This window comes from Mauremys mutica, chromosome 3, assembly GCF_020497125.1.
Source record: "Mauremys mutica isolate MM-2020 ecotype Southern chromosome 3, ASM2049712v1, whole genome shotgun sequence".
Lineage (NCBI taxonomy): Eukaryota > Metazoa > Chordata > Testudines > Geoemydidae > Mauremys > Mauremys mutica.
In genome coordinates this window covers 208,039,486-208,061,764 of record NC_059074.1, presented here as the reverse complement: position 1 = coordinate 208,061,764, position 22,279 = coordinate 208,039,486, and the positions used below count along the sequence as shown (strand labels likewise).

General features: G+C 61.1%; 1 protein-coding gene across 8 annotated transcripts in view; it reads left to right on the top strand.

Annotated features, from left to right (window-relative positions):
* KLC4 (kinesin light chain 4) overlaps positions 1 to 22,279 on the top strand; it is a 51,682-nt gene that overhangs the window by 27,733 nt on the left and 1,670 nt on the right. For 5 of the 8 annotated variants that reach the window (XM_045011842.1, XM_045011846.1, XM_045011843.1 and 2 more), the window contains 5 exons: positions 2,233 to 2,300; positions 3,229 to 3,337; positions 4,390 to 4,548; positions 19,509 to 19,633; positions 20,124 to 20,181. In XM_045011842.1, the coding sequence (XP_044867777.1) occupies positions 2,233 to 2,300; positions 3,229 to 3,337; positions 4,390 to 4,548; positions 19,509 to 19,633; positions 20,124 to 20,181 (519 nt within the window). The other 3 variants (XM_045011847.1, XM_045011848.1, XM_045011850.1) reach the window with 2 other exon arrangements.

Below are 22,279 nucleotides of genomic sequence, written 5' to 3'. Positions count from 1 at the left end.
GCAGGTAGACCAATCCAGGCAGTCAATTGCTGGGGTCAAGCCTCCAAGCAAACAATCTGTGTTTCCATACAGCCAAGTGTAAATGTCTACGTCTAGCAACAAAGCACGTAGCCCATGCTTACGGGGTGAGAGGCTCTACCCTGGCAAGCAGTGACTGAAAAAGATGTGAGGGTTGTGGTGGATGATTGGCTGAACCTCAGCTCCCACTGCGTCACTGTGGCCAAAAGGCCTAATGCGATCCTGGAGTGCATGAACGGGAGTCTCGAGTAGGAGCAGAGAGGTTATTTTACCTCTCTGTTTGGCACTGGCGTCAGTGCTGCTGGAGTCTGTCCACTTCTGGTGCCCACAGTTCAAGAAGGCTGTTGATACACTGGAGAGGGGTCAGAGAAGAGCCACGAGGACGATTAAAGGGTTAGAAAACCTGCCCTAGAGTGACAGACCCAAGGAGTTCCATCTATTTAGCTTAAAGAGAAGGTTGAGAGGTGACTTGAGGACAGTCTATAAGTACCTACACTGGGAAGTATCAGAGGGGTAGCCGTGTTAGTCTGGATCTGTAAAAGCAGCAAAGCGTCCTGTGGCACCTTATAGACTAACAGACGTATTGGAGCATGAGCTTTCATGGGTGAATACCCACTTCGTCGGATGCATGTAGTGGAAATATTCCATACATTGGGAAGGAATATTTAACAATGGGCTCTTCAGTCTAGCAGACAAAGGTCTAACACAAGCCATGGCTGGAAGCTGAAGCAGTGTTTCCTCATTGCCAGGGGTGGGGTGGAGTGCTCCGGGCTGATGGTATGTGTGCAGGGTTGGCTCCAGGCCCATGGATGGGGTGTACCCGCTAGGGTTGTTTAGCCCCCTGCTGCTCACCTTCCCGCTCTCTGTCCAGAGCGCTCTAGCCATTGACCTCATGGCTGTGTCATCCTGTGGCCAAGGTGGTCGTGCTGGGGGCTCCACCAGCCCCAGAGCCCATTATTCTGACTGGCTGTGCAAGAAGCAGGAACTGAAGCTAGATGCCCAGCAGGCCACACCTGGGCTCCCGGGCAGAGGGAGGGCTGGGCATGGCCTGTCACTGTCCCCACATCTGACATGGCTGAGGTGCTTCCCCTTGTGGTCTTGGCAAGGCTGAGTTAGCCTGGGCCGATCCCCTGGCCAGTCCTGGCCCCTGAGGAGAGAGCACACCACTCAAATGCAGCTCCCAGCCCTGAGAGAGAGGGCGTGTCTGAGTGTCCCCACGCTGGCTGCCTGCCCTGGAGGTTGGAGTGACAGGCCCAGGGGCTGGATTCCTCCAAAGGGAGCGGCTCTGCCCTGTGGGAAGGTTCCCTGGGGTCACTCAGGCCAAAATGCTCTCACTGGGGCCTGGAGAAGCCGCCTAGACTGGAGTGAGACTCTGAAATGGGAGGGGCCTGATGTGCAGAGCTGCGAGCCCCACTGCCCTCCCTGGGTGCTCCCCCCTCTGACAGCCCCTGCGTGAGGATCTGGCCCTTTAAACCAGCCCAAGGACTGAGTTCTGAATGTTTGGGCTCTTGGCTGTCCCCTTTGGGCAGTGCTTAATTTGTAACGAGAGGTGCTAAGGCTCCAGCAATGTGTTTACATTCATAGCTGGTGCGGGAAGCCCAGCGGTGTCGGGGCTCTGAACTGCCAAGCCCAGCAGTGCTGGGGCTCAGGCCTGGCACAAATTAAGCCCTGCCTTTGTGCCCTGGTGACTATGGGGTCAGGAGGCACTGCCCTCTCCCCCGCTTGGAACATGTGCGCAGGGGGGTGCGCATGGCATTGCTACTACCCCAGCCTTGGTTGTGGCACTGCCAGCCGTGGTGCTCAGAGCCATCTGCCCTGGGCTTAGGTCTGTTTCAGCCCCAGCACTGCTGGCCCCACTCAGGCTGGCGTGGAAACCAGCCACTGTGCTTGTGAAAATCTCAGGGAGCAGTGGCTGGGCAGGCAGGTCCGGCCCCAAAGTGGGGCAGGAAAGTGCCATGCCCCAGCGGGAGGATGGGCTCCAGGGATGGAGTCTGGGTGGCTCAAGTCAGCTCTAGGGAGCTCAGGCTGGATGTAGAGCTCCTCTGGGGGCCCCCATAGAACTGGGGGGCAGGGATGGAAAGGGGGGTGTTTAAATGCTGAGCTGCTGCTGGCCACAGCTATCAGGGTCTGGCTCAGTCCAGCATGGGGTGGGGCTGTTCTGGGGGCCTGAGGCAGGCACCGCTCTAGCTAACCTCTCCTCTCCTTCCCTTGCAGAGCAAACAGAGAGACGGTGACCCCTATGCAGAGTACGGCAGCTGGTACAAGGCCTGCAAAGTCAGCAGGTAAGGCGGGGCTTGGGGAGCCGGGGGCCATGGCATTGGCATTGGCAACCAGCCCCTCTGGAGCCAAGGTGCTGCCCTGCCACACCCTTCAGCGCAGTAATAGCCCCTGCAGTGCTTTCCTTGTCTCGTGCTGGCTGCCCTGCCCTCTCCAGCACTTGTCTGGGGATTGGCCTCTTTAGCTTGATTACCTTATCTTGTATGTACATCTACTGTCATTGCCTCTGCCTGTGAGGGTCCGAAGAGCCTGCCGTGTTGCTGCAAATCTTGGCGCGCTCACCAACAGAATTTGGTCCAGTGAAAGACATTCCCTCCGCCCCCTTGTGTCTCCGGAACCAAGCCAGTCAGACAGGGGAATCCATGTGCCTCTCTCTAGGGCAGGCTGGACATAGGAGCCGCCTCTCAAACACACGGGAAGAACCTATTTCCAGCAGGTGTCCCTAACTGCCCACCCCATCCATAGTCACTGGATGATTTCCAGGGCCAGTGTGTCACCAGCTGACCCATGCTGTCGTACCTGACACTTTAGAGACGCAGTTGGGGCAATGAGAGTCAGGCTGAGCTGAGTTGTGTATGGGGTGCCCTCTGCCAGTTGGCGCGGAGCAGCTCTTAGGGTCACAGGTGCTCCTTAGGGGCGTGCAGCGTCCGTGCGTTCACAATGCCTTCAGGGAGAGTTGATGGCTGGGCCCTCCTGTGCAGCGTGGCCCATGCCAGAAGGCCAGGCACCTGGCGGCTCCATTCCCCTGCTCTCCCACTCCAGCCCAGCTATGGCCCATCTGCTCTCCCCTGGGACGCTCCCAGGCACTGGCACACAGAGCTGAGGCTTCCCAGCGTGGCAGGGGGCCCCAGCCACTCCAGAACAAGGAGTGCCAGGAGCTGCTGGGAGGATAGATGGCTGCTGCCTCAGCCTGACATTTCCTCTCGCCCCCAGCCCCACAGTGACCACCACCCTGCGGAACCTAGGCGCTTTGTACAGGCGCCAGGGCAAGCTGGAAGCAGCAGAGACGCTGGAGGCATGTGCGGTGCAGTCTCGGCGGCAGGTAACCCCTGGGATGCCCTGGCAACCTGGGCAGTGGGATGGAGCTGGGTGGGTGGGGCAGGGGTTGCTCACTCGCACTTCCCCTCAGAGTAGCAACAGGATCTCTTGGGAGTGGGGCCCTGTGATGCCTACCACTGCCCAGGCTCCCTAGGCTTGGTGGATTTAAATCTGTGCAGTCCCATCAGCTCCCCCTGGGCTGGGGCTTGGGAGGAGTCACTCAGGGAAACGCTCCTGCCACAGATCTGTTAGCCTGGCCGATAGCTAGGGAGCCATTCATCTGCACCACAGAAGCTGCTGGGGAGACTGAGGTGTGACGAGATCAAACTGACAGTTGGACACACAAGGTCCCAGGCCTGGCGGTGCAGCCAAGGGCTGCCTGAGCGGCTAACAAACGGGTGACTGCGGGGGGCTGGAAGGTGGCAGAGCCTGCCCCGCTCTGGTTAGAAGGGCTCTGGCGGAGATCCCGGGAACTGCAGGGCTGGAAGCATTGCTCGGTACTGGGGGGGTAGGAGGGTTAATAACTAGAGCGCTGAAGCCCCTGGCTGAATGTGAGACGATAGCCCGACCGGCATAGCTTCTGCAAAGGGCAGTAGTGCCCCTCGGAGCTGAAACAGCTGCTGAGCGGGAGCGGCGGCACCTTCCACGAGGCCCCTCGCAAAGGGCTGCTCGGGACACGGGCTGCTAGCAGCAGAAGGGCTAGGCGATGGCCAGTGGGACTGTCAGCTGTCTGGTCACTCTGCTGGCCAGAGCCCTGCAGCCAGGCTCTGTCCGGCCTGCGTGTAATGCTCTAGCTGGCCCATTCAGAGTGGTGAGCTAGGGGGTGGGGACGCCCGGCTGCCCGCAGCAAGTCTCTCTGGGGCTCTCCCTTCCCTGCTGTGTGAGGTTAGGCCCGAAGGGGACAGCACAAAGCCAGCCTCCCCCGAGCGCTCTGGTCCTGGAGATGGCACGGCCCATCCCCCTGCCCCCACGTCCCGGGGCAGATGGTGGCACTGGCTCTCTGTAGCAGCCAGGGGCCAGCCCTGACTGGATCCTCTTGTGCTGACTCCTCTGCAGGGCATTGACCCCATTAACCAGACCAAGGTGGTGGAGATTCTGAAGGAGGGAGCCAGTGCGGAGCGGAGGAGGAGCCGTGACAGCCTGGTGGGCAGTGTCAAGTATGAGAACGCCACAGACGGTAGCGAGGAAGTGAGTATGGGCGTGCAGTGGAGCGGGGTAAGTACAAGTCCACCATCAAGAACTGCCTAGGCCAGCCGGGAGAGGCAGGGGGCAGCACTTGCCCAGGGGCCCCTGCTGGAGTGCTGCCCCCTGCAGTCTCCAGGAGCTGATGGCCTGTCGTGGCATCCCTGCCTGCCTCATTCATTCCCTGCACCCTGCCCTGCCCTATCTCGCCATTAGCCAGCTGGGCCAGGGAGAGGAGCGCCTGGCACTCGCTCCGAGGGGCTGCTGAGCCTGGCATTGGAAATGTCCAGAACAAAGCAGCCCTGGCTTGCCCCTAACCCAGCCTTGGCATCCCCTTAACACCCCTCCTGGCTATGTCTGCATCGCACACCGACTGCCAGCCCCGAGTGGCATTCCTGAGGGCGCCTGGCAGACAGCTCCTGTGCCCTGTGGTGGGCAGCACCCTGCTGCGGGGTGGGAGGGGGGGTGCATGTGTGTGTGAGTGTGACTGGGGAGTGGGTTATAGCTGCAGGCAACTCCCTACCCTCTCTGCTGTCCTGGGGGCTGAAAGCCATAGAGCCCCTCCCAGCATGTGCCCCCCTGTGACGGGCGGGGTTGGGAGTTAGGGCTCAGTGGAAGCACAGGCCAGGCAGGGTGGGCAGGAACGTGTCTCCATCCCCCGGCCACCAGCCTTGCCTCCAAAGGAGACTGGGCTTGACCCTGGTTGTGGTTTCCATCTGGCTCTGGAGGCCAGGGCAGCCTTACTCTGAAGGGAGGCAGCTCTTCTGTTTCCATTGCTGAAAGGGCCACCAGCCTCCTGGCCCAGAGGAGTGGGCATGTGAGTCTAGCTGGGGTGCAGTGCGCAGGGGTCGGCAGTGGGGAGAGTGTGGGGCACGTGGTGCTAGGGAGAGGGTGGGTGTTCTGGCTCGGGGGAGGGGAGCCGTGGCACTGGGGGTCCTGGGGAGTGGTGCACTGTAGCTAGTTTCTGGGCACATCTGAGCTAGAGGAAGGGGGCACGGAGCATGGTGGGGGATGGGCTTGGCCTAGACTAGGCAGCTCCTGACTGCTGTGACCCTGGCTACATTAACACCCCCCCACCTCCATCAGCTCACTAACCCCACCCCAGGCGCACACCCTGCATGAGCCTCTCCTCCCTTGCCATGACGGCCAGGCAGCACCACGCTGTGCCTCTCGCTCTCTTGATTGTGGATTGTACCCAAGAGGCAGCTGTGGAGTAACCTCTCCAGGCAGTGTGGGGAGCCCCCGGGCTGGGAGCAGAGCTGGCGGGGAGCCCCCCAGGGCTGCGAGTAGGACTGGCGAGGAGCCCGCAGGCTGGGAGCGGGGGAAGGAGGCTATCCGCCAGGGGCAGCAGGGCTGGGGTTCTCCTTCCAGAGGATGGCGATGGTCTCCCCTGCGGTGCAGCTCCCTCTCCCAGGGAATGCAGGCAGCCTGCTGCTCTATGGAGGGAGGAGGTCAGGACGGCTGTCTCCCTGCCTGCCAGTGGAGGGCCTGGAGGACTGCCCCACCTGGATGGGTCTCTGAAGGGGCCTGTCATCCCCCAGAGAGGGTGGATTGGGGGCTGCCGGGCGCTGGGTCCAGAACTCCCCAACACTGATCTCCTGGCTTGCCTTTCCCTGCGTGGTCCCTCCCATGCTGTGTCTTCACTGTGGTGCCCTTTGATCTGCTTCGTTCTGGTGGTGGGCTGGGAGCTCTTTCCCTGAGGGGCTGCCCCGGATCACACCCTTCCTAGGGGGCCAGGCTGTGCCACATCCCGGCCCACGCTGGGGGAAGGCAGTGCCTGCTGTCGTGTCCTGAGCCGGGGAGGCCTAGCAGGACTTCCCTTGCCTGGCTTGGCAAGCTATGGAATGAGGCCCAGTGTAGCTCCAGGGGGGCTGCAGCTCACAGCTGCCCCAGTTGAGGCTGAGCCCTGAGGGAGGTGGGAGTCCCAGCCTGGTGGCTCAGTGCATTTCCCATTCCCCGCGGCTCTGCTGCCCACGGGCCTGGCCGCCCGGCTGGCTCCCCCGCGGCTCTGCTGCCCACGGGCCTGGCCGCCCGGCTGGCTCCCCCGCGGCTCTGCTGCCCACGGGCCTGGCCACCCGGCTGGCTCCCCCGCGGCTCTGCTGCCCACCTGGCTGGCTCCCCCGCGGCTCTGCTGGGCAGTAACTCTGCCCCCTGGCTACATGCCCTTCCCAGGGGTAGATGGATTCAGTTAACTTAGGATCTTATCCCTCATGGGCAGTTGCTTCCTGCTCTGATCTGGAGGGATCCTGGCCACCCATCCCCTAGTGCCAACCCCCAGTCCTGCCTGTCGTGCCCTGGGCCAAAGGCTGTGTAACTTCCAGTGGTCAAGTCCGTGGGCGGAGAAGGCCCTCAAGTACCAAAGATCTCTGTCCATGAACTGCTGTCCTGCCCTCCCCAGAGCAGCTCCCCCTGGCAGCAGGTTTGCCCTGCAGTGGTCTGGGCAGGAAGGTAGCACCTGGAGCACCGAGATCTCCCAAGGGACATGTTGCACATGGGCCCTTTCTAACCAGCACTAGGCCTGCAGGAGAGGGGGGCAGGGGGCTCTGCTGGTATTTTCATTAGCAACCCCAGCCCTGCTGGCTACAGAGCCAGTGTAACTGTGGCCGCATCCCAGCAAGCCAGACAGGCAGGGAGAGGAGGAGGATGGAGTCATTGCTTGTTGGCATCCATTCACTCCAGTGACGAAACACCTGGGAGAAAAGGTGTCTGCGCCCTCCCTCCATGTAGGGCATGAGAGCTGACTGGGCCCGGTCTGGAGCTAGCCTTCAGGGCCTCCCAAACCTTCCCAGGCCTCCGGGTCTGCACACAGGGCGCCTCTGTCCGGCCTGGCCCAGCCCTCCCCACTGACCCCCTCTAACTCCACGCATTTCAGGCCCCTGGTTGAGTCTTCCTGCTCCCCTAGGAATGGTCGGTGCCCAGTTGCAGGGCAGCTGTGTGTTCTGTCTCTGCCCGGGCCTATGCCCCAGGGTTACCTCCATCCTCACTATGGCCTTGTCAATGATGTCTTTCTCCTCTCTGTGCACTAGGCTTAAATGCCTCCTGAGACTCCCTCTTTCCCTTCCACTACAATCACCTGGATGTATGTGTTGTACCTTCCGACTTTTCCTCCGCACCATCCCTCCTTCCACCGCTCCTGCTTTCCTCGGCAAGGACTCCACGCCAGTCCCCAGCCTACCTTCCCAGCACGCGAGGGGCGCCCCGGCACCTGCAGAGGAGCGCCTGGCTGCAGGGGCTCAGCCGCTGTACTCTGTCAGCCAGCAAGAGAGCAGGAAGAATCTGCGTGGAGCTGTCCGCTCCCCTGCAGGGATCCCTCTGGCCCCCGACCTCTGCTTCTGTCCTTGTGTCACTGGGGCCTGGCCTGCTGGTGGAAAGTGTCCTCGCTTCCTGGGTGTGCACCACACACCCAAAGGAGCTCACACTCCCGCATCATCCCCCAGCCTGCTCTGCAACACGCCCCCCAGCCTGCTCCCTGCCCTTCCCCTAGCTGCCAGGGCACAGGGAGGCTAGGGGGGTACTGTTTGGGGTGTGCAGGCCTGGGCCGCATGGGGATCTCTGCTGGGCTGTGGGTGGGCACTTGTATCCCATTAGAATGGGCCTGTGTCTGGCACCACAGAGGCCTGGGCGAGCAAGGGGGGCTCTGGTCTGTGGGCACTGAGGCTCTGCTCTGACTCACAGGATGGTAGCGCTGGGCTCTGGGGACTGAAACAGGTGCCAAGGCCGAGGCGAGAGGGGGCTGCCCAAAGCCAGGGGTCCCACCCTGCAAGCAGGGGCTGTTGATCCAGACTCCCAGTCAGGGTTGGGGGCAGCAGCTGAAGGGGCTGGGGGAGACGGGGGCTGCGGGACGCAGACATGGGACAGGCACGGCTGTGTGTGGCTTGTTCAGGCCTGGCCTCTCTGCTGAGACCGGAGGGTGGGGTATCCACCTGGTCTCTGTTATGGCCCTGGGTGACTGTGCTGAGAAAACGGTTCCAAGCCAGCCTGCGTTTCCCCAGTAGCCCATTTGGGAGGGGACGGGGACGGGGAGCGAGGGGTGAAGCAGCATGTGCACTGCTGCTCCTTTAAGAGGAAGGGAGCAGGGAATGAAGGAGCAGAGGCTGGAGCCATGTGTAGCCACGGTGGCAAGGGAAGGGAGCAGGCAGGCCCCAGCTGGAGCTCCCAGCAGAGAGGGCCAGCTGGAGGCCCACACGGGATGGGGGCGCTCCCCCTGCGGCAGGGTGAATTGCTTTGGGGAGGAGCAGGCAGGAGGGCTGAGGGACGCGGGGGCATTCCAGAGGAGGTGGGGGGACGGAGGGAGAGATGGGATGAGTTCAGGGTTGGCTGTAGGGAGGTAAGGGGGTGGTGGAGGAGCAGGCAGAGCAGGGCATGTTTCTGAGGTACTTGGATTGGGGAGTCCCCACTTCCTTCTCCCAGCCCAGCTCATGCCCAGACAGCAGCGGAGCAGCCTCGACCCAGGCAGGCCTTAGGGACCTGGGCTGGGAGCTGCATTCAGCCTCCCGGGTCACTGCCTTGCACTTAGGAGGAGGGTGGTGGGAGAATGTATCCAAACCTTGCCCCTCCCAGCCGTGGCCCTGGAAAGGTCGGTTACCCCCCTGCTGCAGACAGAGGGGCTGATGCCGAGACAGGGCTCCAAGCAGCCCAACGGCGGGGGCATAGAGAAGAGAGCTAGACAGGGCCGCCCAGAGGATTCAGGGGGCCTGGGCTCTTCGGCAGCGGGGGCATAGAGAAGAGAGCTAGGTGCTGCCTGTTGCTGTCACAGGGGCCATGGGAGCTGGCTGGGCTGCAGCAGCCTAGAAGGGGTCTCCTAGGACCCTCTGCACAAGGGGATGCAGTGTGGGGGGCTGTCTTGCAAGGGGGGCATTTGCCTGGGGCTCTATGCCACAGGGGGTCGCCTGCCCCAGGGCTTGGTGGCCCAGGGTGGGTTGCCTTGCAAGGGGGGCCGTTAGCCCTAGTAGGGGTTGTGGGGCAGGGCTCTGTGTGGCCTGTGGGACAGCCGACCCTTGCTGCTGGCAGCCCCCCTAGGCCCTGGCATCCAGTGGGGGCAGGGGAGGGGAGTCTCTACTTCAGGGAGCCAGAGCCCTGTTAATGCCAGATGCACAGCAGCCGCTGCCTTCCTGTCCTGAGTGCAGAGGAGCCCTGCTGAAGGGTGCTGGGCTCCCAGCTTGCTCCCTGGTAGCCCACAGGCCAGTGCCCATGCAGCCGTGCTCCAGCCCCAAGCAAGGCCGGGGCCAGGACGCTGTGAGGAAGCCTCTCCTTGGTGGCTGCTCCCAGTGCCCCCCCAGAGAGCCATAAACCAGCCCCTGCTCCTGCATCTCCTCCAGCCGTGCCCTGGGCCCCTGCATGGCTGTGCACTCCACCTGCCACGGGTTATTCAGCGGCCTGCTTCTGGCACTGGGCGTGGGGAGCACCTCTGCCGCGGCGCGTCTCTCTGACGTGAACTGGGGCTCCCCGTCGATGCTGTGAACGAACTTACCTCCAATTAAAGGCAGCCAGACCTGAACTGCTGCCCTGTGCTTCTTTCCATGCGACACACGCAGGCCCCCTGGCTCTGCCGGTACTTGGACCGACGCTGGGTGAAGCAACCCACTCCTTCCTTGGGCCCGGATGTGCTGCAGCTGCCCAGCCCTGGCCCACCCAGGAGTAGGGGTGTGTGTGGGGACTGTGTGTCTGTGTGGGCTGGGAGATGCACCGAGCATGGCAATACTTAGACGCAAAGGGGAGTGAGCGGGCCCCTCGAACAGATGGGGGGCCGGAGGCTCAGACACCTCCCAAAGTGAGGCCCCCCCAGTAGGGGGCTCAGGGCAGGCTCAGGTTTCCAGGGGTGCTGAGCACTCCCATCAGTGGGAGCCCCTCTGGGCAAACCTCCGGCTGGGCACCCGCGCGAGGGGCCGCTCTGGAAAGTTGCTCTAAAGGAGTTGTCTATGATCACACCAGGGAACAAACCCAGGCTCTCCTGACTGCCGGGCCTGGGGCCTGGGGCCTAGCCGTGGCACTCGGCTGCCTCCCTCTGCCTCTGTCTGCAGTCACTGAGGTTCAGAGTCCGTAGCCGTGGCAGCCTGCAGGCCACTTCCCAGCCGGCCCTAGGCAGCAGGGCTGGGAGTGAGCTCCCCCAGCAGATACACAGCCAGAGGCAGCTCCCAGAGGCTGGAGGTGCTGAGCTCAGGCTTGGCCAAGCAGTGATGCAGGGCTGATCAAAGCTACAAGCAGGAATGTTGTAGTGAGTGGGGGGAGCTGGCATGAGGACACCTCAGTACTGACAGTGTGGGACCAGTGCCATTCACTTGGCAATTGCCAGCTCAGGGTGGAGCCAGGGCCCACCTCCAATGAGAGCTAGTGCCAGCTGCCCCACAGCAGGCTGGAAGAAACCCAGGAGTAGCAGTGGCTAACCAAAGGCAGTTTCCTCCTGACCCTATTAGCTGGAGGCTGGCTCGTGCCCTGGTGTATCCCTGCCCAATCCTTTAACTCCACACTGCCGTATCTCTGAATAGCTCAGGTGCCAGATAAATCTCCAGTCCTTCGGTCAATACTGCTAAGCATTTGGCCTCAACTGAAAAATTGGAGAGGGGGCAGAGAAGAGCCAGAAATCGGATTTGAGGGCTGGTCTGCTGGAGAAAATGCCTCCCAGTGAGAGACTAACAGAGCTCAGGCTGTGCAGTTTCTCATGAAAGAGATTGAGAGGAGACTTGAAACTGTCCCCTTGTCGTTGTGTTACAGGCATGGATGAATAGCCATGCCTGCCTGCCCATCTGCCGGCGTGTCCCCTCTGAGCCATCTCCTCTCGGGAGTCAATATTTGTGTTACTGTAGGAACTCGTGGCCCTACCAGCCAGGCCCCGTTGTGCTGGGGGCTGTGCAGACATGTAGGAAGAGCGTCCCTGTCCCAGAGCGCTTACAGTCTACGCAGGCCCAGGCTTTCCAGCCTCTCTCCATAGGAGTTTTCCAGGCCCTTGGCTAGTCTCACTGCATGTCATTAACTCTCTCTCCTGTCTCAGGCGGGGGAGCAGGGCCGTGCACTGTATCCAGCTGAGGCTGAACAAGGGATTTAGCTGTCATTCTCAGCATTATTCTCCATCCCATTCCTTGGAAGCCCTGATATATTTTTTCTTGTTTGACCATTGACAGAGGTTTTCATTGAGCTTCCCACAGAGACACACAGTCCTGTTCCCTGAGAGGCTACAGTGACGTTAGAACTCTTTGAGGTATAGAGTAGCTCCAATTATTCCTTCTGATAAGCAGGGAGTCCTGCCTCCCCGATGGCTGCATCGCCACCTGTCCCCTGTAGCAGCAGGAGGAGGGCTGGCTGGCGCTCTGCGACGGTGGAAAGGATTTAACAACAAGAGGTTTGACCTGTGCTAGAAAGCCAAGGTAGACACTGGGCACAGTCAATGGTTCGGTACAGAGCATTGGCTAAGACCAGGGCTTTCCTGTTGTCGGTTTAGAACTGAGTACAATGAGCGAGGCGCTCCCCTCCCAATGTGCATTACCTTGTGTTTGTCAGCAGCACTGTCATCACCCGTTCTGCCCATTCCTAGAGCCAGGTCGGAGCCTGTCTGATCTGAGTGCTCCTCCAGCTCCTAGTTCAAATTATCCTCCCCCCCTCACACATTCTGGTTAGTTTTCTGTGCCGGCAGCACTTGGGCTGGGGGGAGCCCCCCTCAGCCCTGCTGGAGAGGCTGTCCCACCAACACACAAAAATAACCCCCCTCTTCATACCATCATCTCCTCAGTGCACTGAGACGCTGAAGCTCCCTCTGTGCAGAGACCTGGAAGTTTTATTCCTAGCAATCTAAGTGACCCTTCACTTCCTGCTGTCACTGTACCACTATGTGCCAAGACCGGACTCCTCCCCAGCACTAGCGGCACGTCTGTCTAATGCCTTACAACATCCTCTGCCCAGTAGGCAAGTCCCAGTCCTCAGATACTCTGCCCTCTGCATTGCTAAGGACTGAATCCCTCACGGGAACAGCAGATGAGTCAGGTTGGAAAGCAAAGACAAAGGCAGAACAAGATCCAGTGGCTGGAAACTGAGGCAAATTCCGAGTGGAAGTAAGATGGACATTTTCAACACTGAGGGTAATTAACCACTGGACCAGTTCACCATGGGGAGGCAGTGGCTCCTTCACCACTGGGAGTCTTTCAGTCGAGACTGGATGTCTTTCTAACCGCTCCCCTCTAGCCCAGCCAGAAGGCCGGGCTGGGTTCAGGCGACACTGGGTGAGGTGCTGGGACCTGCGTTCTACTGGAGGTCAGGCGGGATGATCACAGCACTCCCTGCTGGCTGTGTGTGTGTGTGGAGCGACCCCCTTGGCACATGAGGAACGTCAGCTGCTTCTGTCTCTCCAGCTCACCCGTGTCCCCTCCCATCCCACGACTGGCTTCCCCAGTGGAATATCAGAGCAGCCACTCTGTGGTGGGCTTGCTCCACCCTCTTCCTAGTCGGCATCTCCTCAGCTCCGGCAGCCCAGCCTCCCTCGCTGCAGGATGCTGCGTAACATCTTGCAAAGGGGCTCGGCTAGGCTAGAGACAGGCTTTATTCTCTGCAGCGAGGGCACTGCAGGGTTCGTGAGCCCCCCACACTCAGCTGCCTCATGGGACTTTCTGACGAGGGAGACCCCTGTATACAGCAGCCTCCATTTTACAAACCCTGACACTTTACTCCAAGGGTTTATCTGCTCCCCCCGCCCTCCCCCATTATTGTGAAGGGCCTTTGGGGGTCAGAGAACACGGGTCCTGCTCCCTGCCCTCTCTCTGGGCACCAGCCTGACTGAGCTCTGCTGCTATGCCACAACGCTCTCCTGTGCAGCGTGGGGAGGGGTCTGCCCCAGCATGCAGAGCTGGCAAATGCACCAGCGGCCGCTTCTCTCAGCTCCAGCCGGAGGGGCTGCCTGGCACCACAGCAAGTAGGACGTCGGTAGCCAGCCGTGGTTTTCCCTGCCACTGCCCCTGTGTGAGGGCAGAGAGCCAGCTGCTAGAGTGAGCACTGGGGGAGATGGTGCTGGGGGGCAGGCTGCTAGATTGGCTGTTAGTGAAGTGCTCAAATATCCTGTGGATGAGATAGACCACTGAAATCCTGGCCTTCCACTTAAAGAAAGATAACCTGGTCCCCCGTCGGCTGCCAGGACACCCACCCCAGGATGCCTGGGCTGTGGACATGTGGGGGTTCATTTGCATCCAATGCAAACAGCCCATGGACCTCAGAGCCAGGTGCAGCATCTTGAGGCCAGAGCTGCTGAACTGGAGGAGCAGCGAGAGCTGAAACTATTCCAGAGGTGACAAAAAGGGCCATTGCAGAGCGCATCTGCCTTCCCCCATCCTCTCGGCACTGCAGTCAGTCCCGTGGCAGGAGGGGATGCAGGTGCGAGGCAGGGCATATCCTCTTAGATAGGACCCACCTTCCAGCAGGACAGTGGAGGCTGATCAAACCTCATGGACTGAGACGGTCGCTCCAGGGACTCGGATGGGAGCTGGGAGCTTCCATAGGGGATTTTGATCACTGCACATGGGGAGACGGAGAACTGTTGGGTGTTTTGCCTAGGTAGCGTAGTGGGAGGGGCAGGGAGAGGTCCTGGAAGCTATATTTCACTCACTACGAAGAATGCTTGGACAAGGGCCTCTGACAGCTCCACACCCAGGGCTGGCTAAGCATCGGGGCGGGGCCGAGGCGAGGTCACGGAGGGAAATGGTGGTGTTATCAAACTGGCAGACCCAGGAGTTAAGAATAGGCGTACAGTCAAAAGTAACCCCACCCCACCCCTACAGTGAGAAGCAAAGGACCAAGCTAGGGCAATTAGAATTCCTAGCCCAGAGAGAGGAGCTTTGATGGTGGAACGACCAACATCCATGGAGAAGCGTGAGCTGGGTAGGACCCACCTCTGCAGGGAGGTGGAGGAGTAGTGCCAGAACTGAAGGGTTCAGTGGAACCTAATGGGTGGCATTTCTGAGTGCCAGGGACCACACAGCACAGCTGGTGTACAGACATACTCCACATCTGAAGAATACAGATCTAACAGTAGATCAAAGAGGCAACTCAGTGTAATGCAAGAATAATAATGGGAGATTTCCCGCATAGCACCTGGTCAGAGGGCGCCACAGGACCTCGTTCAGAGACGCAGTTCCTTTCAGTGATTGCTTCTGGGGCAGGTAGCTCCAGAGCACCCCAAGGCTGAGTCCCGAGTAGCACACAGCAGTTGGCTCAAGAAGGGAGAGTAGATGAGCTCTGTCATAGCAACCCAAATGCCACCACACAGGGAAGGACAGTCACCAAAACCTGGCACATTGAGACTACAAGTAAGATGGGCATTTAAAGAATGAGGAAGCTGCTCAAAGAGGCCGTAGAATCAAAAATAAAGAAGCCAAGCCCCACAGATTTGGATTCCACTGAAGGAAGCAATGACAGAGTCTCGGAGGGCAGGTCTACCTCAGACCAACAAAGGGAGAGCAAGAAGTGAACTCATCTGGACAAATGGCTGATTTAGGAGGTTACTCAAGCCACAGACCCTTCAGAAATGAGTGACGTTGGTAGGAAGGAGCATGCACTACAGCCGACAAAACTTGAGGAACCCATCAAGCTAAGAAGGAATCTGAAGAGCAAGTGCCCACAAGTATTAAAAATAAACCAGGGGTATGTGAGCAGATCACAAGCAGGAATTGTGTGAGGGAAGCGGTGGGTCTGCTGCACCACCTCGAGTCAGAGGGAGCAAATACAGAAGAGTGGGATGTTTCTGAGACGCAAAAGGATTTCTTCACCCAAGTCTTCATGGCTGAGGATGTTGTGGAAATTCCTACCCTGGACCTGCTGTATCAGGGATTGAGGGGTCAGACGGAAAGATGCTGGATCATACCAATATTAAAGAGCAATGAGCCTCTGGTGCCAGGTGGTGCTGCCAAGAGCTCTAACCCAGGGGCCGTCTCAACCAGTGGCCAAAATGAACAACAGTTCAGAGGAGAGTCCATGAAATCCCCTAAAGGACACTTAGTGGGTAGCTTGTGCAGAGGAGTCTCCCTAAACCCAGGCCCTTAGTGGCTGGATTACCAGCACCCACTGACATTAGCTCTGCACGGGAGGGCTGGAAGATAGGACATGTTCTGTTTTCACATCCTGCCAATGACAGACCAGGGCCCGCACTTCAGGCTCAGCTGACTAGGTTGAAATTATAATTAAAAGCAGAGCTTTCAGAAAAACATTTGATCTTGATCTGAAAATTTCCAGTGATGGAGAATCCACCACAACCCTGGGTACGTTGTTCTAATGGTTAATTACTCTCCCTGTTAAAAATGTACATCTTAATTCTGGTCTGAATTTGTCCAGCTTCAACTTTGAGCCATTGGATCATGTTTAGCTTTGTCAAGACCAGAGAGAGAACTATGAGGGACCTCAGAGGACCCAGCCAAGCTAGGAGAATGGGCTACACAGTGGTAACAATAGTCAATGCTGACAGATCCAAGGAGAGAATCATCTGACCAACTCCTTCACATGCCTGGGTTCTGAATTAACTGGAACCACCTGGGAAAGAGACCGGGGCGGCATTGTCAGCAGCTTAGTGAAATTCTCTGAAATGCCGAAGAATGGAATGGCAAGTCCTACTGCAAGCATTCTATTGGCAGTATATAAACCCATGGTGTGCTGTCACCTGTGGTGCTGTGTGCAGTGTGGGGCACCCTGTTGAGAAAACAATAGAGCAGAAATAGCGGGGATTTGGAGATGGGCATTAAAAGTTATTAGAGGCCTGGAAAAACTTCCGCAAGCGGATACTGCAAAGTTTGGCTGATTAGCAAGACAGGGAATATGACAGATTCTAGATCAGTGAATGGCACAGGGACGATCCTGTGATACAGGGAGAAGTGAAAGTGGAAAGCAGCAATTGCCACCCTGATCAAAGGAAAAAGCTGGTCTGCAGAGGAGTAACCTCCCATTCCTAGGGATGGGGCCATTCGGGTATAGGAGAGAGGCTCGGAGTGGGATAGAAACCATAGTGCTTCAGGAAATGACTGCCCCTGACTGCCCATTCCTCTGCACAGGTTATCCCCCTATTGTCCTTTATGGGGTTTCATGGACTCACCTCTGAATTGGCTGCTCCTGGCTGGTGTGAGAGACGGGACCCAGGGCTGGCTAGCTGGGCCCAGGCGCTGATCCGGCCCGGTGCTTCCATTTTGAACAGCTCACTGTTCCCAAGCCCTAGCATAGGAGAAATACATTATTATGACACCTGTCAAGCTCTTTGGAGCAGGGCCTTACCAAATGTTTCTTACCACATGTACAGCACCTAGTACAGTGGCAGCTGGGGCATCTAGGTGCTGCCTTATACACATATTGTTTGCTGTGGAGAGGAGATGGATTAGAGGGGACACGGCAAAGGGACAAAAAGTACTGAAAGGCAAAGGGAAGGGTGTGGCTGTTCACCAGCTCCTGTAGCACAAGAACAAGGGGATAGTCATTAAAACTGAAAGGTGGCAAATTCACAGCTGCGCAAAGGCAAGACTCACACAAAACACAGTTGGTGTGCGGAACTCACTGCCACAAGATAGTGGTGCCGCTAGGAGCTTAGCAGGATTTGAAAAAGGATTGGACACTCAGCTGGCGTAGGATAACTAAGCTGGAGTCACACTCATAAGGATCTTTACAATCCAAAAGCTTTGGAAGGGATCTAGCCCCTGTTTAAGGGGGTTGGGTGGTCACACCGGCCTGTCCTGCCGCACAGGGTTGTCCCATGTCCGAGCAGACATGAGCAGAGGTGTTGGCTGCCATGATGCTGAACTCGGTTTGTGCTGCTCTCCATTGGTCTCTGCACTGTGGTTAGCGTGGGGACAACTCTCCTGCCTGTTCACAGCAGGGCGCGGATGTGGTACCGCCGTGTAGTGCACGCCAAGCTTAGCCGATGTGCCCTCTGCACAGCTTATCCTGTCACTGCCACTGCAGGCTTCTTGCCTTTCCCTCGGGAGAAGCTGGTTCTGGCCAGTGTCAGCGATGGGACCCTGCTCTGGTCGGGCCTGACAATTGCCACATTGTGTTCCCAGCTCTGGGGTTGACTTGCTGGGTGACCTGGGGCACTGCTTCTCTGTGGGCCTCAGTGCCAGCCTTGCCCTCTGCCGAGGGGCGGCAGGGCCCCTCCAGCACTGCCCCAGATTCTGTCAGTGCTGCCGGGGGGTTGTGTGCCCTCCACCAGGCCACGCACCTGAGAAATGCTCTTGGCAGAGCAAAGCCAGGGCACACAACAGCCCCCAGGGGAGCCCTGGCAAGGGACATGGGGGTGTCGCGTCCAGGAGGGCGTGGGGAGGAGCTAGAGCCGGGGGGGTTAGGATGGGGGTGAAAACTGGACCAAAGGGCCCTTCACCCCAGCTCGTGGAGTGCTGAGCGACGACACAGGGCAGCCCTGCCCAGTGGCCAAGAGCACTGGGATCTCTGGTCCTGCTGGGACATGTCCTGGTCAGCTCCTGCAAGGGGATGAGGGAAGCCAGCCTGCCCTATGGGTGAAATGCAAAAAAAACAGCCCCCCCCCACTACCACCACACGGCAAACCTGCTGCAACCCCAGCCACAAGGCAACTCCGCAACCCCCCGCTTCAACAGCCGCCTATAGTATCTAGAGGATAACACAGATAGATAAGATTGAGAACATCATTGTCTTACCTTGGTCGTGTTTCTCCAAGGTGCTTTGTTTGTGTCCGTCTTCACTGAGATGATTTTTTCCCAGACTGCAGTGATTCTATATTTTAACTAGAGACGTGAACGTGAACATTTGGGGACTTTATACATAAAGAACAGCTATTTAATCTATTTCTTGAATTTGTATTTGCCATTTGATTTTGCTGAGCTGGGCCCCAGGGTGGGTCCCACACCCATGCCGGGCCTGTGGCCCCGTCTCTGTTCTGCCCTATCTCAGTCCATCACATCCGTGGCTGAGAGTTTCACAAACAGCCCAGGGCTGCTGGAGCCACAGGTCAGCAGGCTCCAAGAGAAGCCAGGGCCAGGCTGCAGAGCGGAGAGCGAAGAAACACCCCTTGAAGCAGAGATGCCAGGGGGAGTGATCTGCAGCAGGGCTAAGCTGGAGCCAAGCACACCCATTACGCGGAGAGGGAAAGTCCTCCCCGGGGCAGGCGCTCCACACTCCTCCCCTGAGCACTGTCGGGTCCCTCAGAGCCAGCATCGTCCTTCAGCGAGCCCAGCCAGAGCCAGGGGCTTTCAGCACAGCAGTCTCCTGCCTGTCCTGGGAGAGCGGGAAATGCCAGGGGAGCAGTCAGCCCAGGAGCAGGTGTGCGCCAAGGAGGGAGAGGAGCAGGCACCCCAGCCCCCCTAAGATGAACTGCAAAGCTCCCTTCAGCATACACCAACCCCAGGCCCAGGCCCGGCTCCTGCCAGCGTGCGTGTCAGCGAGCAACAGCCCGACCGGCCTGTGCCAGCACGAGGAGCTCACTGGGGTCCTCGCTGCCCCCCAGGGGAGGAAGCTGGTCAGTCCCAGAGCCCCCCCCCCGGGGAAGTCTGTGGACTCTGCCTCCCCCTGCGTTTGAGCCGCAAAGGGGTTCAGTCTCCACAGATGGGTGTCCTCGTGCGGGGTGCTTGCTCCATCCCATGTGGAGCAATCAGGGCGGGGCTCCCCCCGGCCGGGCACTTGGAATTCCAGGGCTAGGGGGTCTCTGTGGGCACGTGAGCGTGGGAGTAACGCCACCAGCCTCCTGCCCCGGGAGGGGCCCTACGCCAATGGCCGGTTCGAGGGGCACCAGGGCGACTTGGCGATTGGTCTATCGTGTTGATTCAGTGCCCGGCTTGTCTGAGGCTTTCCCTGCTCAGCACTGGCCGCGCTTGGCTCTGAGGGCAGCCTTTGGGGGGTGCCGATTCCGAGAGGCTCAGTTCTGTTTGTACTGTGATTTGCCGTGTGTTTAGCGCTTCGTGAGCCTGAGGTATTTGCACTGGGGTCCTGCTGCAGCCTTCCCTTGGCATGGGGCGCAGTCCCTGCGCTCGTCAGCCATCTCACGCCCCCGCTGGTTGTCTCTCTCTCTGCAGGATGGCACCGGTGGCCTCCAACGCAGCAGCTCCCTGGTGAAGCTTCGGGACGTGCTCAGGAGGAGCAGTGAAATGCTCGTCAAGAAGCTGCAGGGGAACCTCCCCCTGGAGCCCAGGGACACAACGTAGGTGTCTCCCAAGGGGCCTGCGTGCTCTCGCACCCGTCGCTGCCTCTCAGGCCAGCCGGAAACGCGGTCTGCAGATGCCAGGGGCTGCCCTTTCCTGAGGCTTTGCCTCTTTGGCACAGGGTCCCTGCACAGAGGGGTTTCTGCAGAGCCCTCTGGCCTGGGGCCTGGTGGCGCTGCCTTGCAGGGCTGGCGGCAGCAGCATGGAGGCTGAGCCCACAGAAACCAGGGGGAGCAAGAGGCTCTCTCGTCCTGCCCATGTGCGGAGATGGGGACCCACGAAGCTCTAGGAGGGGCTGTGGGGATGGGGCTGGGTCTGCCAGGGAAATAGTGAATGTCCCAGCTCCTTCCCTCCTGTCCCTGTGCTGTCCGGCGGAGAGGCGGGGGGTTGCCAGGCCGAGGGGTGGGAGGCTGCACCCCATGGGCAGGGGCAGGGGCTGGGGCTGGGGCTGGGCTCGAGATCTCACCCTTTTCCTCTTTCTTTTTGTAGCATGAAACGAGCAGCATCATTAAATTACCTGAATACATCCAGTGACGATTCCTTCCAGGTGAGAGCTCGGCAGCAAGCCGTGCCCGCCGCCCCCCAGCTCACAGCCCGCGGGGCGGGGGTTGCACAGCGATGCACACGGGCCAGTTAGGGCTGCAAAGCCGCCTTTCTGAAATGAACTCCGACCCGGGCAGGGTGAGCTGGGAAGCCAACAGCCATCAGCTGGGCCGCATCAGGGCAAAGGCCAGACAAGGACTAAGATGCTAATAACCAGCACTGGGAGCGCCAGGGCAGCTTGGCCCTACAAACTGAGCAGGGCCGGGGCTGGGGGGGGTACTGGCTGGGGGCGGCGGGGCCGGGGCAGGGAGGGGTACGGGCTGGGGGAGGCGGGGCCGGGGCTGGGGGGGGTACGGGCTGGGGGGAGGCGGGGCCGGGGCTGGGGGGGTATGGGCTGAGGGAGGCGGGGCCGGGGCTGGGGGGGGTATGGGCTGAAGGAGGCGCGGCCGGGGCTGGGGGGCGGTACGGGCTGGGGGGAGGCGGGCCCGGGGCTGGGGGGGGTACGGGCTGGGGGGAGGCAGGGCCGGGGATGGGGGGGTACGGGCTGGGGGGCGGCGGGGCCGGGGCAGGGAGGGGTACGGGCTGGGGGGATGCGGGGCCGGGGCTGGGTGGGTACGGGCTGGGGGGAGGCGGGGCCGGGGCTGGGGGGGTACGGGCTGGGGGGAGGCAGGGCCGGGGCTGGGTGGGTACGGGCTGGGGGGAGGCAGGGCCGGGGCAGGGAGGGGTACGGGCTGGGCGGAGGCAGGGCCGGGGCTGGGGGGGTACGGGCTGGGGGGAGGCAGGGCCGGGGCAGGGAGGGGTACGGGCTGGGGGGAGGCAGGGCCGGGGCTGGGGCGGGTACGGGCTGGGGGAGGCAGGGCCGGGGCAGGGAGGGGTACGGGCTGGGGGGAGGTGGGGCCGGGGCTGGGGGGGTACGGGCTGGGGGGAGGCGGGGCCGGGGCAGGGAGGGGTACGGGCTGGGGGGAGGCGGGGCCGGGGCGGGGGGGGGTACGGGCTGGGGGGAGGCGGGGCCGGGGCTGGGGGGGGTACGGGCTGGGGGGAGGAAGGGCCGGGGCAGGGAGGGGTACGGGCTGGGGGGAGGCGGGGCCGGGGCTGGGTGGGTACGGGCTGGGGGGAGGCAGGGCCGGGGCTGTGGGGGGTACGGGCTGGGGGGAGGCAGGGCCGGGGCAGGGAGGGGTACGGGCTGGGGGGAGGCGGGGCCGGGGCTGGGTGGGTACGGGCTGGGGGGAGGCGGGGCCGGGGCTGGGGGGGGTACGGGCTGCGGGGAGGCAGGGCCGGGGCTGGGTGGGTACGGGCTGGGGGGAGGCCCGGCCCGGGCTGGGGGGGGTACCGGCTGGGGGGAGGCGCGGCCGGGGCAGGGAGGGGTACTGGCTGGGGGGAGGCAGGGCCTGGTCAGGGAGGGGTACGGGCTGGGGGGGTACGGGCTGGGGGGAGGCGGGGCCGGGGCAGGGAGGGGTACTGGCTGGGGGGATGCGGGGCCGGGGCAGGGAGGGGTACGGGCTGGGGGAGGTGGGGCCGGGGCAGGGAGGGGTACGGGCTGGGGGGGTACTGGCTGGGGGAGGCGGGGCCGGGGCAGGGAGGGGTACGGGCTGGGGGGGTACGGGCTGGGGGGAGGCGGGGCCGGGGCTGGGGGGGTACGGGCTGGGGGGAGGCGGGGCCGGGGCTGGGGGGGTACTCGCTGGGGGGAGGCAGGGCCGGGGCAGGGAGAGGTACTGGCTGGGGGGAGGCAGGGCCGGGGCTGGGGGGAGGCAGGGCCGGGGCTGGGGGGGTACTCGCTGGGGGGAGGCAGGGCCGGGGCAGGGGGGAGGCGGGGCCGGGGCTGGGGGGAGGCGGGGCCGGGGCAGGGGGGAGGCGGGGCCGGGGCTGGGGGGAGGCGGGGTCGGGGCAGTGGCATCCGAAATTCCCCGGGGCTGGGGGCTGGAAATGCTCATGGGCAGGAATAGCCTGGAGGGCTCCCAGGTGCTGAGCAGAGCCCCAGGTGCTGTTCAGTGGAGCTGGCTGCCCGCGTGCAGCCGCCGCCCCGGCTTTGCTGAGGCCCATGACTGACTCTGCAATCCAGGGGCCCAGCAGCGCGACAGCCCTGGTTCCTGCAGGTGCCAGGC